Source organism: Anolis sagrei, chromosome 7 (genome assembly GCF_037176765.1).
Source record: "Anolis sagrei isolate rAnoSag1 chromosome 7, rAnoSag1.mat, whole genome shotgun sequence".
Lineage (NCBI taxonomy): Eukaryota > Metazoa > Chordata > Lepidosauria > Squamata > Dactyloidae > Anolis > Anolis sagrei.
The window spans coordinates 43,876,590-43,890,831 of record NC_090027.1 but is presented as its reverse complement, the minus strand read 5'-3'; the positions used below and the strand labels follow the sequence as shown (position 1 = coordinate 43,890,831).

At 44.5% G+C, this 14,242-nt stretch overlaps 1 protein-coding gene across 1 annotated transcript in view; it reads left to right on the top strand.

Annotated features, from left to right (window-relative positions):
* HYOU1 (hypoxia up-regulated 1) overlaps positions 1-14,242 on the top strand; it is a 29,074-nt gene that overhangs the window by 383 nt on the left and 14,449 nt on the right. The window contains exons 2-12 of the mRNA XM_060787626.2: positions 5,132-5,225; positions 5,579-5,657; positions 6,529-6,683; positions 8,436-8,512; positions 8,681-8,862; positions 10,979-11,094; positions 11,321-11,504; positions 11,657-11,791; positions 13,481-13,563; positions 13,654-13,786; positions 13,928-14,115. Of these exons, the coding sequence (XP_060643609.2) occupies positions 5,132-5,225; positions 5,579-5,657; positions 6,529-6,683; positions 8,436-8,512; positions 8,681-8,862; positions 10,979-11,094; positions 11,321-11,504; positions 11,657-11,791; positions 13,481-13,563; positions 13,654-13,786; positions 13,928-14,115 (1,426 nt within the window). The remainder of the gene's footprint in view (positions 1-5,131; positions 5,226-5,578; positions 5,658-6,528; positions 6,684-8,435; positions 8,513-8,680; positions 8,863-10,978; positions 11,095-11,320; positions 11,505-11,656; positions 11,792-13,480; positions 13,564-13,653; positions 13,787-13,927; positions 14,116-14,242) is intronic.

Here is a 14,242-nt window from a genome sequence, read left to right as displayed (position 1 = left end):
TATATGGCAGTGTGGACTCATATAACCCGGTTCAAAGCAGATATTGTGGGTGATATGCCTCGATATCCTGTGTAGAAGGGCCCTGAGTATAGAATCATAGAATCAAAGAGTTGGAAGAGACCTCATGGGCCATCCAGTCCAACCCCATTCTGCCAAGAAGCAGGAATATTGCATTCAAAGCACCCCTGACAGATGGCCATCCAGCCTCATAGAATCCTAGAGTTGGAAGAGACCTCCTGGGCCATCCAGTCCAACCCCATTCTGCCAAGAAGCAGGGATATTGCATTCAAAGCACCCCTGACAGATGGCCATCCAGCTTCTGTTTAAAAGCTTCCAAAGAAGGAGCCTCCACCACACTCCCTCCGGGGCAGAGAGTTCCACTGCTGAAGGGCTCTCACAGTCATAGAATCCTAGAGTTGGAAGAGACCTCATGGGCCATCCAACCCAACCCCATTCTGCCAAGAAGCAGGACAATCACATTCAAAGCACTCCCAACAGATGGCCACCCAGCCACCGCTTAATAATACTAATAATAATAATAGTAATAATAATAGAATCCTAGAGTTGGAAGAGACCTCCTGGGCCATCATCCAGTCCAACCCCATTCTGCCAAGAAGCAGGACAATCGCATTCAAAGCACTCCCAACAGATGGCCAGCCAGCCTCTGCTTCAAAGCCTCCACCACACTCTGGAGCAGAGAGTCCCACTGCTGAACAGCTCTCCCTAGAGTTGGAAGAGACCTCATGGGCCATCCAACCCAACCCCATTCTGCCAAGAAGCAGGACAATCACATTCAAAGCACTCCCAACAGATGGCCACCCAGCCACCGCTTAATAATAATAATAATAGTAATAATAATAATAGAATCCTAGAGTTGGAAGAGACCTCCTGGGCCATCATCCAGTCCAACCCCATTCTGCCAAGAAACAGGAATATTGCATTCAAAGCACCCCTGACAGATGGCCATCCAGCCTCTGCTTAAAAGCTTCTAAGAAGGAGCCTCCACCACACTCCGTGGCAGAGAGTTCCACAGCTAAACAGCTCCCACAGTCATAGAATCCAAGAGTTGGAAGAGACCTCCTGGGCAATCATCCAGTCCAACCCCATTCTGCCAAAAAGCAGGCATATTGCATTCAAATCACCCCTGACAGATGGCCATCCAGCCTCTGTTCAAAAGCTTCCAAAGAAGGAGCCTCCACCACACTCCGTGGCAGAGAGTTCCACAGCTAAACAGCTCCCACAGTCATAGAATCCAAGAGTTGGAAGAGACCTCCTGGGCAATCATCCAGTCCAACCCCATTCTGCCAAAAAGCAGGCATATTGCATTCAAATCACCCCTGACAGATGGCCATCCAGCCTCTGTTCAAAAGCTTCCAAAGAAGGGGCCTCTACCACACTATGGGGCAGAGAGTTCCACTGCTGAACGGCTCTCACAGCCAGGAAGTTCTTTCTCGTGTTCATGTTCCTAGTCTGCAAGGAAGCAGAAAACAAGCTTGCTCCCTCCTCCTCCCTGTGGCTTCCTCTCACATATTTATACATGGCCCTCATCATATCTCCTCTCAGCCTTCTCTTCTTCAGGCTAACCATGCCCAGCTCCTTAAGCCGCTCCTGATAGGCTTGTTCTCCAGACCCTTGATCATTTGAGTCGCCCTCCTCTGGACACATTCCAGCTTGTCAATATCTCTCTTGAATTGTGAGGCCCAGAATTGGACACAATATTCCAGGTGTGGTCTAACCAAGGCAGAATAGAGCATGGGGAGCATGACTTCCCTCGATCTAGACACGAGGCTCCTCTTGATGCAGGCCAAAATCCCATTGGCTTTTTTTGCTGCCGCATCACATTGTTGGCTCATGTTTAACTTGTTGTCCACAAGGACTCCAAGATCTTTTTCTTTGGCCTCTTCTACACTGCTATATAATCCGGAATATCAAGGCAGATGAGCCACATTATCTGCTTTGAACTGGATTATTTGAAGGCCCTTCAATCCCAGAATTATCAAGGCAGAAAATCCCACAAGATTTGCTTTGAACTGGGTTCTCTGAGTCCACAGATTAGAGAGATGGGTTGTTGTAGGTTTTTCCGGGCTATATGGCCATGTTGTAGAGGCATTTTCTCCTGACATTTCGCCTGCATCTTTGGCAGGCATCCTGAGAGGTTGTGAGGTCTGTTGGAACTAGGAAAAAGAGTTTATATATCTCTGGAATGGCCAGGGTGGGGCAAAGGACTCTTGTCTGCTGAAGCTATGGGTGAATGTTTCAACTGACCACCTTGATTAGCATATAATGGCCTGACACAAAATCCCACAAGATCTGTTTTGAACTGCGTTCTCCGAGTCCATAGATTAGAGAGATGGGTTGTTGTAGGTTTTTTCGGGCTATATGGCCAGGGTCTAGAAGCATTCTCTCCTGACGTTTCGCCTGCATCTATGGCAAGCATCCTCAGAGGTAGTGAGGTCTGTTGGAACTAGGAAGATGTATGGCAGTGTAGGCCCCTTCCACGCTGCCATATAAAATCCAGATTATCTGCTTTGAACTGGATTATACGAGTCCAGATGTATGGCCCTTCCATGCTGTCATATCAAAATCCAGATTATCTGCTTTGAAGTGGATTATAACTGGATTATATGAGTCCACACTGTTGGATAATCCAGTTCAAAGCAGATAATCTGGATTTTGATATGGCAGTGTAGAAGGAGCCTCATATAATCAGGTTCAAAGTAGCTAATGGGGCTTATCCACTTTGGTAATCTGAATTATATGGCAGTGCAGATCCAGCTTAAAAGTCCTAGGCCCCTTCTAAGCTGTCCTTTTATCCCAGGATCTGATCCAAGGTTATCTGCTTTGACCTCCGCTATCAAATAATCTGGGATAAACAAATACTGTATATACTCGAGTATAAGCCTAGTTTTTTCAGCCCCTTTTTTAGGCTGAAAAAAGCTCCCCTCGGCTTATACTCGAGTCAAGGTTATGTATAATTTTACTCTGTTATTAGTATTATTTTTATTTCATGTATTATTTTACTCTCTTTACTATTATTACATTTACAGTATTTTACCCTATTATTATTATTGCATTTATTATTTTACTCTATTATTATATTTATTTTTCTATTCTTATTACTGTTATTGCATTTCCATTATTTTACTTTATTGTTATTATTATATTTATTATTTTACTCTATTATTGTTGGAAGGATACGTAAGAACATTTACATTGAAGATATGTAATGGTTTAATCAGAGTTGGGCAGTCTTATCTCAAATTACAGTTTTATGTAAATATTAAAAACATTTCATCTCCTGATGCCTCAATTAATATAATTTTATTGGTATCTATTTTTATTTTGAAATTTACCTGTAGTGGCTGCATTTCCCACCCTCGGCTTATACTTGAGTCGATATGTTTTCCCATTTTTTGTGGTAAAATTATGTGCCTCGGATTATACTCAAGTATATACGGTAATCTGGGATTGGATTCTGGGGTATAAGGACAATGCAGAAGGGGCCCTAGTAGACTATAAATGGAACAGAAGCCAAGAGTGTGGTATGGCAGCTAAAAAGAGCCAATGCAGTTGTCGTGGTGTGGTGTCTAGATGGAAAGGAGGAGGCAAGGATTCCCATGAACAGGTGGAAGAATCAGGATGCCATGCTGATGTGGCCTGGCCTCTCCACGCATGTGGCATTGCAGAGCCCTTATCTTTCACATCGATTGCAGCATGTGATGAGGAAGTACTCATGCATTGTGCAAGGAATGCTCTACCTGCTATCGTCATGGAGCAGCACAATGCTTTTTAACTTTGCATGCATATGAAATTTATTTATTTATTTGATGCATTTGTTAACCGCCGTTCTCAGCCCTAGGGCGACTCACGGCGGTGTACAAACATATAAAAGACAATTTACAAAAGCCATGACGACAAAACCAACATATCACTAATACACAATCATCTAATTACACTAAAATAATCCGCTCCGTCTTATCGCAGAATCATAACCAAACTCGTAGTCCATATTCCGTTCCAGTTGTCATTTCCAGTTACTGTAGCACTCAGTTAAATGCCTTCTCGAATAGCCAAGTCTTCAGGCTCTTACGGAAGGACATAAGGGAGGGCGCCTGTCTGATGTCAACAGGGAGGGAGTTCCACAGCCGGGGGGCCGCCACCGAGAAGGCCCTCTCTCTCGTCCCCGCCAGGCGTGCCTGTGAGGCGGGACCGAGAGAAGGGCCTCCCCAGACGATCTCAAGGTCCTCGTAGGCTCATAGGCCGAGATGCGGTCTGAAAGGTATTTTGGGCCGGAACCGTTTAGGGCTTTGTAGGATAACACCAGCACCTTGAATTGAATTGAAAGAGTTGTCAATGCCGGGACTGCCACCTTTTGAGAAGCGTGAGCACCAAGGTTTCGCCCAAAGAGCAAAAGGCCCCTCTGGAATGCTTACTGTCTGGAACCTGACATATTAGGAGCCTCGGTGGCACAGTGCGTTAAACCCTTGTGCCGGCTGAACTGCTGACCTGAAGATCAACAGTTCTAATCCGCAAGACAGGGTGAGCTCCCATCTGTCAGCCCCAGCTTCCCACGCAGGGACATGAGAGAAACTTCCCACAGGATGTAAACACATTTTGGCGTCCCCTGGGCAACGTCTTTGTAGATGGCTGATCCTCTCACACCAGAAGCAACTTGAAGTATATTCTCAATTTGCTTCTGGCACAAAAAAGTTATCCCAGATTAACTGCTCATCCCAGTGGAGTGGCAGTGGAGACTGATATAATCCAGTTCAAAGCGGATAACCTGGGATCAGATCCTTCTGACACAATAAAAAAAAACTGACATATTATATATTCTCAACTAATGAGGCGCTAATGATTATTATACGGGTGTTTAATGATTTATGTTACAATTGTTTTTAATTGCCCTATACTTGTCTCGTGATGTTTTGTATTGATGTTGTTCACCGCTTTGAGTCGCCTGAGGGCTGAGAAAAGCGGTATAGAAACAAATTAAATAATAATAATAATAACTAGTCCGTCTTTTCCTGAGTTCTTGAAAGCCCTCGTTGGAGTGAGAGAGATTGCTGCATGACCTCACTTAATGCTGAGATTCTTCTGACGCATTTAACTCAGTGCTTTTGTCCTGCAGACTCCTTGGCCGTGATGTCAGTGGACTTGGGCAGTGAATCTATGAAGATCGCCATCGTCAAGCCCGGGGTGCCCATGGAGATCGTCTTAAACAAGTGAGGGGGCCTGCAGCAATGCTGTCTTGAAACCTGGTGCATCTTAATTAATTGTACCATGAGACACAATTAAGATGGGAACGCACAGCAGAGTGGTGGGGATAGTGCTTTTATTTATTTATTGACGACATTTATATGGATAATTTTCTATAACTTTTAGCATTTTTACATCCCCACCACATATGGAAAAAAGTTCCAGTTTGTGTACGGCATTTCTAGAAACAGTCTTTAGTATTTTTATAGAATTTGGCCAATTTTTGTGGTGTGATGTATCACTGGTACATCATCTTGTACCAGTTTTCTTGAAGAAGATGACAGGAAGTCTTTTCATAGCCATCTCTTTTTCCCTTCAGGGAATCTCGGAGGAAAACCCCAGTGGCTGTGACGCTGAAGGAGAACGAGCGCCTCTTTGGAGACAATGCTGTGGGAATGGTAAGCCCCAGGGGTCTCCCTCCGTTCAGGCTTCATGTTGTTGTTATTATTAATATTAATTGTTGGGGTTCAGCCTGATCCTGATCTGTGTGAACCGGATTCTCTGATAGTTTTTCCAACTGAGCAAGCTCTCCCTGACCCTGACAGTGTGGAAGCTGTTGTTGATGCAGAGGTCAGCGGAGATGAAAATGAGACTCAACAGCTGGAGGAAAATGTTTTGGAAGTTAGCCGTGATATCACTAGCTGTGATATTTCTCCACCTGGGGTTTTTAATGAGGACCGAAGAGAACAGATAGTTAGAGACAGAAATATTTCCCAGTTTCTACGAAGGTCACATCGCTTACAGGAGAGACAGACCCAGACGTCAAAGTCAAGGGGCGTTTCAAAGAATAGCTTCTTTGGTTTAAGAGGCCTCCTGCCGGGTGCCTCTTTAGATCAAGCAACATTTGGGACTGTGGCTGTGCCTTGGCAGAATTCCTGTGTTCCATGGCCAGTAATCCCAGAGGCTTAGTTCATGGTTAGTAAAAGACTAACAGATTCCTGGTTCTTGTATTGTGGCTTTTGAAATTTTGCTCAAGTCCAGAGATTCTACTGACTGCTGTGTTTTTCTGTGGCTTTTTGACTTTGCATTTACCTTTCTTTTGTAACCAATTTTTCATCAATAAACAAGGATTGCTTTTCCTACAGTCCAGGGTGGTGGATTTAATCTTATGGTCTCGTTTCTTCAACTCAGATGCAATATTAATATTGTTGTTGTTTTTTACCCTGCTTTTTCTCTCCACAAGGAGACACAAAGTCGGGATGTTTCTAGGGAAGGGGCCATTGTAATTGGGGAAGAGTGCCATGCTGTAAGGTTTATATTTTTCCTCAGGGCATCAAGAACCCGAAGGTGGCCTTTCGGTACTTCCAGGACCTGCTAGGCAAGCGCATCGATAACCCCCAGGTGGCCCTTTTCCAGGCACGGTTCCCAGAGCATGAGCTGGAGAAGGAGGAGAGGAGGGAGACCGTCACCTTTAAACTGTCCAAGTGAGTGGTCCGTTTCAGGTTGAGCAGGTGTTTTCCCAGAGGCGGGTACTTCACGGTACCTTAAAGCATACGGAACCCAGAAAAGACTTGTTTCATTTCAATAATTTCCAGTCAGTAGCATTTAACTGAGGTCTAGCTTTTTGTATTATTAGGGTTATAGTTTTCTATTGTTTTAACCTTTTGATTTGCTGTCTTGGGTCCCATGTCTGGTAAAGGGTGGAAGGCAGTTTTAAAAAGTGTATTGTCAAAGGCTTTCATGCAATAAGATAATAAGGAATTGTGAGTGGACCAATGGAACGACTGCAGACTTGATTTTGGATGGAGTGATTTTAATAACTATTTTTAAATTGTGTTGTTTATCGGTGAGTTTTACTATAAATGTTATTGTATTATCGATGTTTAATTTTTTATGTTTTATTAGCTGTCCCCTGCCATGCATTGCTGTGGCCAAGTCTGTGTATATGTGTTTTGTGTGTGTATACAGTATATATTTGTTTACGTGTACGCATGGTATATATGTGTGTGTGTGTGTGTGTGTGTGTGTGTGTGTATATATATATATGATTTTGTGTGTGCATTGCAATGTATTTTTATTTTTTGGCTTTTTAAGTCTCTTCTGCTGTATTTTTCAGTGAAGGACATACATTGAGTTGTTAGGTGTTTTGTGTTCAAATTTGGTGTCAATTCCCCCCGTGGTTTCTGAGTTCTGTTAATCCCACAAGCGAACATTGCATATACTAGCTGTCCCCTTCCACGCGTTGCTGTGGCCCACATGTGGGTTCTGTGTGGGAGGTTTGGCCCAATTCTATCGTTGGTGAGGCTCGGAATGCTCTGTGATTGTAGGTGAACTATAAATCCCAGCAACTACAACTCCCAAATGTCAAGATTCTATTTTCCCCAAACTCCACCAGTGCTCACATTTGGGCATATTGAGTATTCGTGTAGAGTTTGGTCCAGATACATCATTGTTTGAGTCCACAGTGATCTCTGGATGTAGGTGAACTACAACTCCAGAACCAAAGGACACTGCCCACCAAACCCTTCCAGTATTTTCTGTTGGTCATGGGATTGAATTTTGCATTTATCATGTTGGAAGCCACTTTAAGTTCCCTCATGGGGAGAAAAGCAGTATATAAATGTAGTAAATAAATCATCGAGCCCCTGGTGACACAGTGGGTTGAAGCACTAAGATGTTGAACTTGCTGACCAAAAGGTCGCCGGTTTGAATCCAGGGAGCGAGGTGAGCTCCTGCTGTTAGCCCCAGTTTCTCCAACCTAGCAGTTTAAAAACATGCAGACGTGAGTAGAAGGTAACGGTGCTCCATGCAGTCATGCCAGTGGCCACATGACCTTAGAGGTGTCTACAGACAACGCTGGCTATTTGGCTTAGAAATGGAGATGAGTACCAGAGTCTCAGAGTCGGACATGACTGGACTTAACGTTGGGGGGAAACCTTTACCTAAATAAATAATGATTAAATTCATAGCCGAAATCACTGGGATATGGTGTGGTTTCTGGGCTGTATGGCTGTGCCCAAGCAGCATTTTCTCCTGATGTTTCGCCTGTATCTGTAGCTACTGGCATCTTTAGATTCCCACACCAGTATAGGAATGCATGAAATGTCACCCTCAGGAACATTCAGGAGACATACGCAGGCACGCACCCTGTCTCTGACCCCATTTTCTGAAAAGCATGCCCAGTTTACTTAAAGGTGCCTTTCACAGGATGTTTTCCCTCTGTGTCCTTCTCGTAGTACACTGCAGTATTCTCCGGAAGAGATCCTGGGCATGGTCCTGAACTATTCACGGGCGCTGGCTGAAGAATTTGCAGGTTGGAAGTGTGTCACAGGGCAGCCATTGCTTTTGTCTAGTGGGTGGGAGCGTTAGCAAAAGAGTGACTGAGCGAGTGGGCCATGGAGATGCTGAGCCCTCCTCCCCCCCTCCATAAGAGAAGCGGAAGGCCTCAGGCGGTAACATGGCTCCCCTCTCCATTGTACAGAGCAGCCCATCAAGGACGCCGTCATCACCGTCCCGGCCTTCTTCAACCAGGCCGAGAGGAGAGCCGTCCTCCATGCCGCCAAGATGGCCAACCTCAAGGTCTTGCAGCTCATCAATGACAACACCGCAGTGGCCTTGAACTACGGCGTCTTCCGGAGGAAGGACATTAATGCTACCGCTCAGGTACTTATGGCCGAAGGAAACGGGGCGCTGGGGTGTGGGAGGCGATGAAGGCTTTCTCTGGAGTTCAGACTCATTGCACTTTGGGTGGAGTTGTTTTTTCAAGCCAAGGGAGTTTGGAGCAGTTACTCTCTCCTGGCCAAGTGAGATGGGGCACAGTGTGATTTGGAGAAAAGCAGCTTCATAGTTTTAAACCTGACGTGACAATAGAGCTGGGTTGCTGTGTTTTCCGGGCTGCGTGGCCATGTTCCAGAAGCATTCTCTCCTGACGTTTCACCCCCATCTATGGCAGACATGCTCAGAGGTTGAGGGGTCTGTTGGAAACTATACAGATGGTACTGAAGTATACACCGACCCAAATATAAGCCGAGGCACCTAATTTTGTCACAAAAAACTGGGAAAACGTATTGACTCGAGTATAAGCCGAGGCTGGGAGATGCATCCACTATGGGTCAATTTCAAAATAAAAATAAATACCAATAAAATTACATTAATTGTGGCATCAATAGGCTAAATGTTTTTGAATATTTACATAAAATTGTAATTTAAGATAAGACTGTCCAACTCTTATTAAACCTTCAATGTAAATGTACTTATTATTAAAATAATAAAAATGAAAAATAATAGAGTAAAATAATGAAAATACAATAAAAACAGTAATAATAGAGTAAAATAATAAATGTAGTAATAATAGGGTAAAATACTATAAATGTAATAATAATAATAATAATAATAATTAGATTAAAATAATAATAATTTATTATTATTATTATTAACTTTATTTGTACCCCGCTAGCATCTCCCGAAGGACTCGATGTGGCTTACATAGGCCAAGGCCTCAAAACACAATACAACACCTATAATAAATGTAATAATAATAATAATAGGGTAAAATACTGTAAATGTAATAATAATAATAGAGCAAAATAATAAATAGAATAATAGAGCAAAATAATGTAAATAGAATAAAAATAGACTAAAATAATAAATGTAATAAAATAATACTCATAACAGAGTAAAAGAATAAATAACCTTGACTCGAATATAAGCCGAGGGGAGCTTTTTCAGCCTAAAAAAGGGGCTGAAGAACTAGGCTTATACTCGAGTATATACAGTACTTGTGGAATAATGTCCAGGGTGAGAGAAAAAAACTCTTGTCTGTTTGAGGCAAGTGTGAATGTTGTGATTGACCGCTTGATTAGCATTGAAAAGCCTTGTAGCTTCAAAGCCTGGCTGTTGCTGCCTGGGGGATCCTCTGGGAGGTGTTAGCTGGCCCTGATTTATTCTTGTCTGGAATTCCCCTGCTTTTTGAGTGTTGCTCTTTATTTACTATCCTTAATTTAATTTCAACAGAAAGGAGGAAACCATGAAAATGAACAACTTCTGCATAACAGTATTAAAAAAATCCATTTTCCTAGTTTCCAACAGACCTCACAATCTCTGAGGGTGCCTGCCATAGATGCAGGTGAAACATCAGGAGAAAATGCTTCTGGAATATGGCCATATAGCCCAGAAAACTCAAAGCAACCCATATTTAAAAACTTTAAAAATCATCTAGGACTCTAATATTGTCTGGGGGGCCCTGGTCTCGGTCCTGCCCTCTTTGCAGATGCGTCTGGTGGGGATGAGAGACAGGGCCTTCTCAGTGGTGGCCTCGGCTGTGGAACACCCTCTCTAGGGATATTAGATTGCCCCCCTCCCTCCTGACATTTTGTAAAAAAGTCAAAACCTGGCTCTTTGAGCAAGCTTTTGTAAATGCTGCATAACAGGTAAATATGGAACTACGGAATGACTGGAAGATGCAACTGGAAAATGATTTTAGTAAGGAGATGCTGATGATTTATATTTTTATTGTGTTTTATTGGTTTTGTATGGTTTTTCTTATATTATATGCAAAATGTTTTAATTCTACTTTATGTTTGTGGGAGCATCGATTTGCTGCAAACCGCCTTGAGTCGCCTTTGGGCTGAGAAAGACGGTATACAGATACCGTAAACAAATAAATAAAAATAAATAAAATCAGGTCAGCACACTGAAGATAGAGCTGATCTCAAAAAACAAACCCCAATGCAACTCTATCCCTGTTTTACATAATAAGTGGTTCTTCCTTGATTTGCAGAACATCATGTTCTATGACATGGGAGCAAGCAGCACGGTGTCCACCATTGTGACCTACCAGACTGTGAAGAGCAAGGAATCGGGGACCCAGCCTCAGTTGCAGATCCGAGGGGTTGGGTAAGATTCCTGGGCTTAGAATTAGACCTCGATTGCCCAGCCTGGAGGTGGGGAGGAGTGATGCAAATGCTTTGTCAGTCCAAATTCTGAAGCCATTGTGTGAAGCATGATGTACGCTGAAACAGAGGGTTTGGGCTAAAAGGGAAACGCCACCAAGGCAGAGCTGGCTGCTGGGCTTCCTTGCAAGCAGTGCGGTGGCCTTAACTCCAGCTTCTGTGTCTTGCAGATTTGACCGCACGCTGGGAGGCCTGGAGATGGAGCTGCGCCTTCGGGACCATCTGGCCAAGCTCTTCAACGAACAGCACCCGTCGAAGGACGTCCGGAAAAACCTCAGAGCCATGGCCAAACTTCTGAAGGAAGCCAACCGCGTGAAAACGGTGCTAAGCGCCAATGCTGACCATATGGCTCAGGTCAGCTGGGTGCACGGGAATGGGTTTGATGCATCGTGGTACATGGTTCTGAAGAGGTTGGAGAGGGGTGGAAGCAATCTGTGAGGGTTTTGTGATTGAGACTATTGGGTGAAACTCTCTGTGAGACGGGATCCTCTTGGCTTCTCTCCCAGATCGAGGGCTTGTTGGACGACATCGACTTCAAGGCCAAGGTGACGCGGCAGGACTTTGAGGATCTGTGTTCCGACTTGTTCCTGCGGGTTTCTGGGCCCGTGCAGCAGGCGCTGAGCAGCGCTGAGATGAGTCTGGTGAGTGTGGGAGTGTTTCCGACACAGGGCCTGCAGTGGCCCTCAGGGACCACGAAAGCCAGGATGGAAGGGACTAAGAGGTTTCACAAAACCCCAGATTCTGCAGAGATTGATGATGATGAAGTCACAGGGATGAGGGAGCAAGCTTGTTTTCTGCTTCCCTGGAGACTAGGACGCAATGGAACAATGGCTTCAAACTACATGAAAGGAGATTCCATCTGAACATGAGGAAGAACTTCCTGACTGTGAGAGCCGTTCAGCAGTGGAACTCTCTGCCCCCGAGTGTGGTAGAAGCTTCTTCTTTGGAGGCTTTTAAACAGAGGCTGGATGGCCATCTGTCAGGGGTGCTTTGAATGCAATATTCCTGCTTCCATGAGGTCTCTTCCAATTCTAGGATTCTATGATAATGATGTCAGATACATTAAAAATTATCTAGGTATTTTTATTTACAAAAATGTGAGTCAAGCACTGAAAGGGTTTCCAACGGGTTTATCCCTTACAAATATTTTCATTTTCTCATTCAGAGTTTTTATCATTTTATGTTATACGTGTGGCCCGCTCACTGATTAATTTCTCATTGCATTATTTTGTTTTGTTTCATTTTGTTTTGTTTTATTGCATTCCTATGCTTTATTTATTTTATTGTGATATTAGTTTTGTTGTTTGGTTTTATTTTATTGTATTTTGTTGTAATTGTATTTCTGGGCTCGGACTTATGTAAGCCACCCCGAGTCCCCTTTGGGGAGATGGTGGTGGGGTATAAATCAAGTTTTTTATTATTATTATTATTATTATTATTATTATTATTATTATTAAATGGGTGCAATGACTCAGCAAAAGCTGCAGTTCAATATAAGCAAGGGTGCCTGTAGCTTAGTAGCCCTCAGTCTGAGAGAGCCTTCTGTGTGAGAGAGAACTTAGTGGGAGAAAAGCCTCTGTGTGAGGGAGGCCTAGTGTGTTAGTAGGTCTCAGTCTCAGAGAGAGCCCTCTGTGTGAGAGAGAACTTAGTGGGAGAAAAGCCTCTGTGTGAGGGAGGCCTAGTGTGTTAGTAGGTCTCAGTCTGAGAGAGCCCTCTGTGTGAGAGAGAACTTAGTGGGAGAAAAGCCTCTGTGTGAGGGAGGCCTAGTGTGTTAGTAGGTCTCAGTCTGAGAGAGCCCTCTGTGTGAGAGAGAACTTAGTGAGAGAGGCCTCAGTGGGAGAAAGGCCTCAGTTTTAGTTCACCTCAGTCTTCACACACAATGGTTGAAGGCCATCATGTGTGAAGCTACTGTGTGTAAAACTACTGTGTGAAGCTGCTGTGTAAGTTCGGTATGAGAGGAAGCTCTGTGAGAGCGAAGCATTTTATCTGCATGAGAAGAAAGCCCAGCAAAGAAGCAAAGAAGGAAGTATAAAGGACTTTGTGTTCTGGAAACCTTGTTGTTGTAAATAGTGCAACAATATTATTTTGCTATAAAGAAAAGCCTCCTAAGGAAGGGATAACTTTGGCCTGCGTGTTTTTGGTCTTTGTATCACTTTGGGCTCCTGGTGCTGGGTCACGCTGCTGCTAATAAGTTTCTCTGCTGTGCATTTATGAGGAGGGTCTTTTGTCAATAAACCCACTTGCCCAACAAGTGATAGTTCTAAGTTAAGAAAGGATGGCTGAGCCTCGTCTTCTGCTGCTCACGCTGTGCATCGTTCTCCACTTCTCAGAGTGAAATTGACCAGGTGATCCTCGTTGGCGGTGCCACCCGCGTGCCCAAGGTGCAGGAGTTCCTCCTCAAAGCCGTCGGCAAGTAAGTCTTAGGTGCCCTCCTCATGCCTCTGCTGCGGCCCTTCTTTCTGGTCAGAGCAAGAAGGTGCTTAAGCTCTCTTTCCAAACTCAGGGAGGAGCTGGGCAAGAACATCAATGCGGACGAAGCGGCTGCCATGGGCGCCGTCTACCAAGCAGCTGCCCTGAGCAAAGCCTTCAGGGTGAAGCCCTTCATTGTCCGAGACGCAGCGGTTTTCCCCATCCAGGTGAGGCTCTGTCGAGCGCGAGGGCAGCAGGGTGTGATAAGAGTTGGGGTGGAGGTGTCACATCCCACTTTCGATTTTCGTTGGAGTGCCCAGCATGGCAACAACAAGCCTTTGCTTTCTGCTCTGCTCCCAAACTCTCAGGTTGAGTTCACTCGCGAAGTGGAAGAGGAGGACAAGCCCAAGAGCCTGAAGCACAACCGCCGGATCCTCTTCCAGCGCATGGCCCCTTACCCCCAGCGCAAGGTCATCACCTTCAACCGCTACACTGACGACTTTGAGTTCCACGTCAACTACGCGGACATGGGCTTCCTGAGTGAGCCTGACTTGCAGTGAGTGCCTTCGGGGCTTAGACTTTTGGGGTGCCCTTTAGCTTCCCCTGTTCTGCATACAGCCCAAGCAAAGCGGCCTGTGTACATCATAGACAGGCATTTGGCTCATCCATCTCTCCTTTCGTTC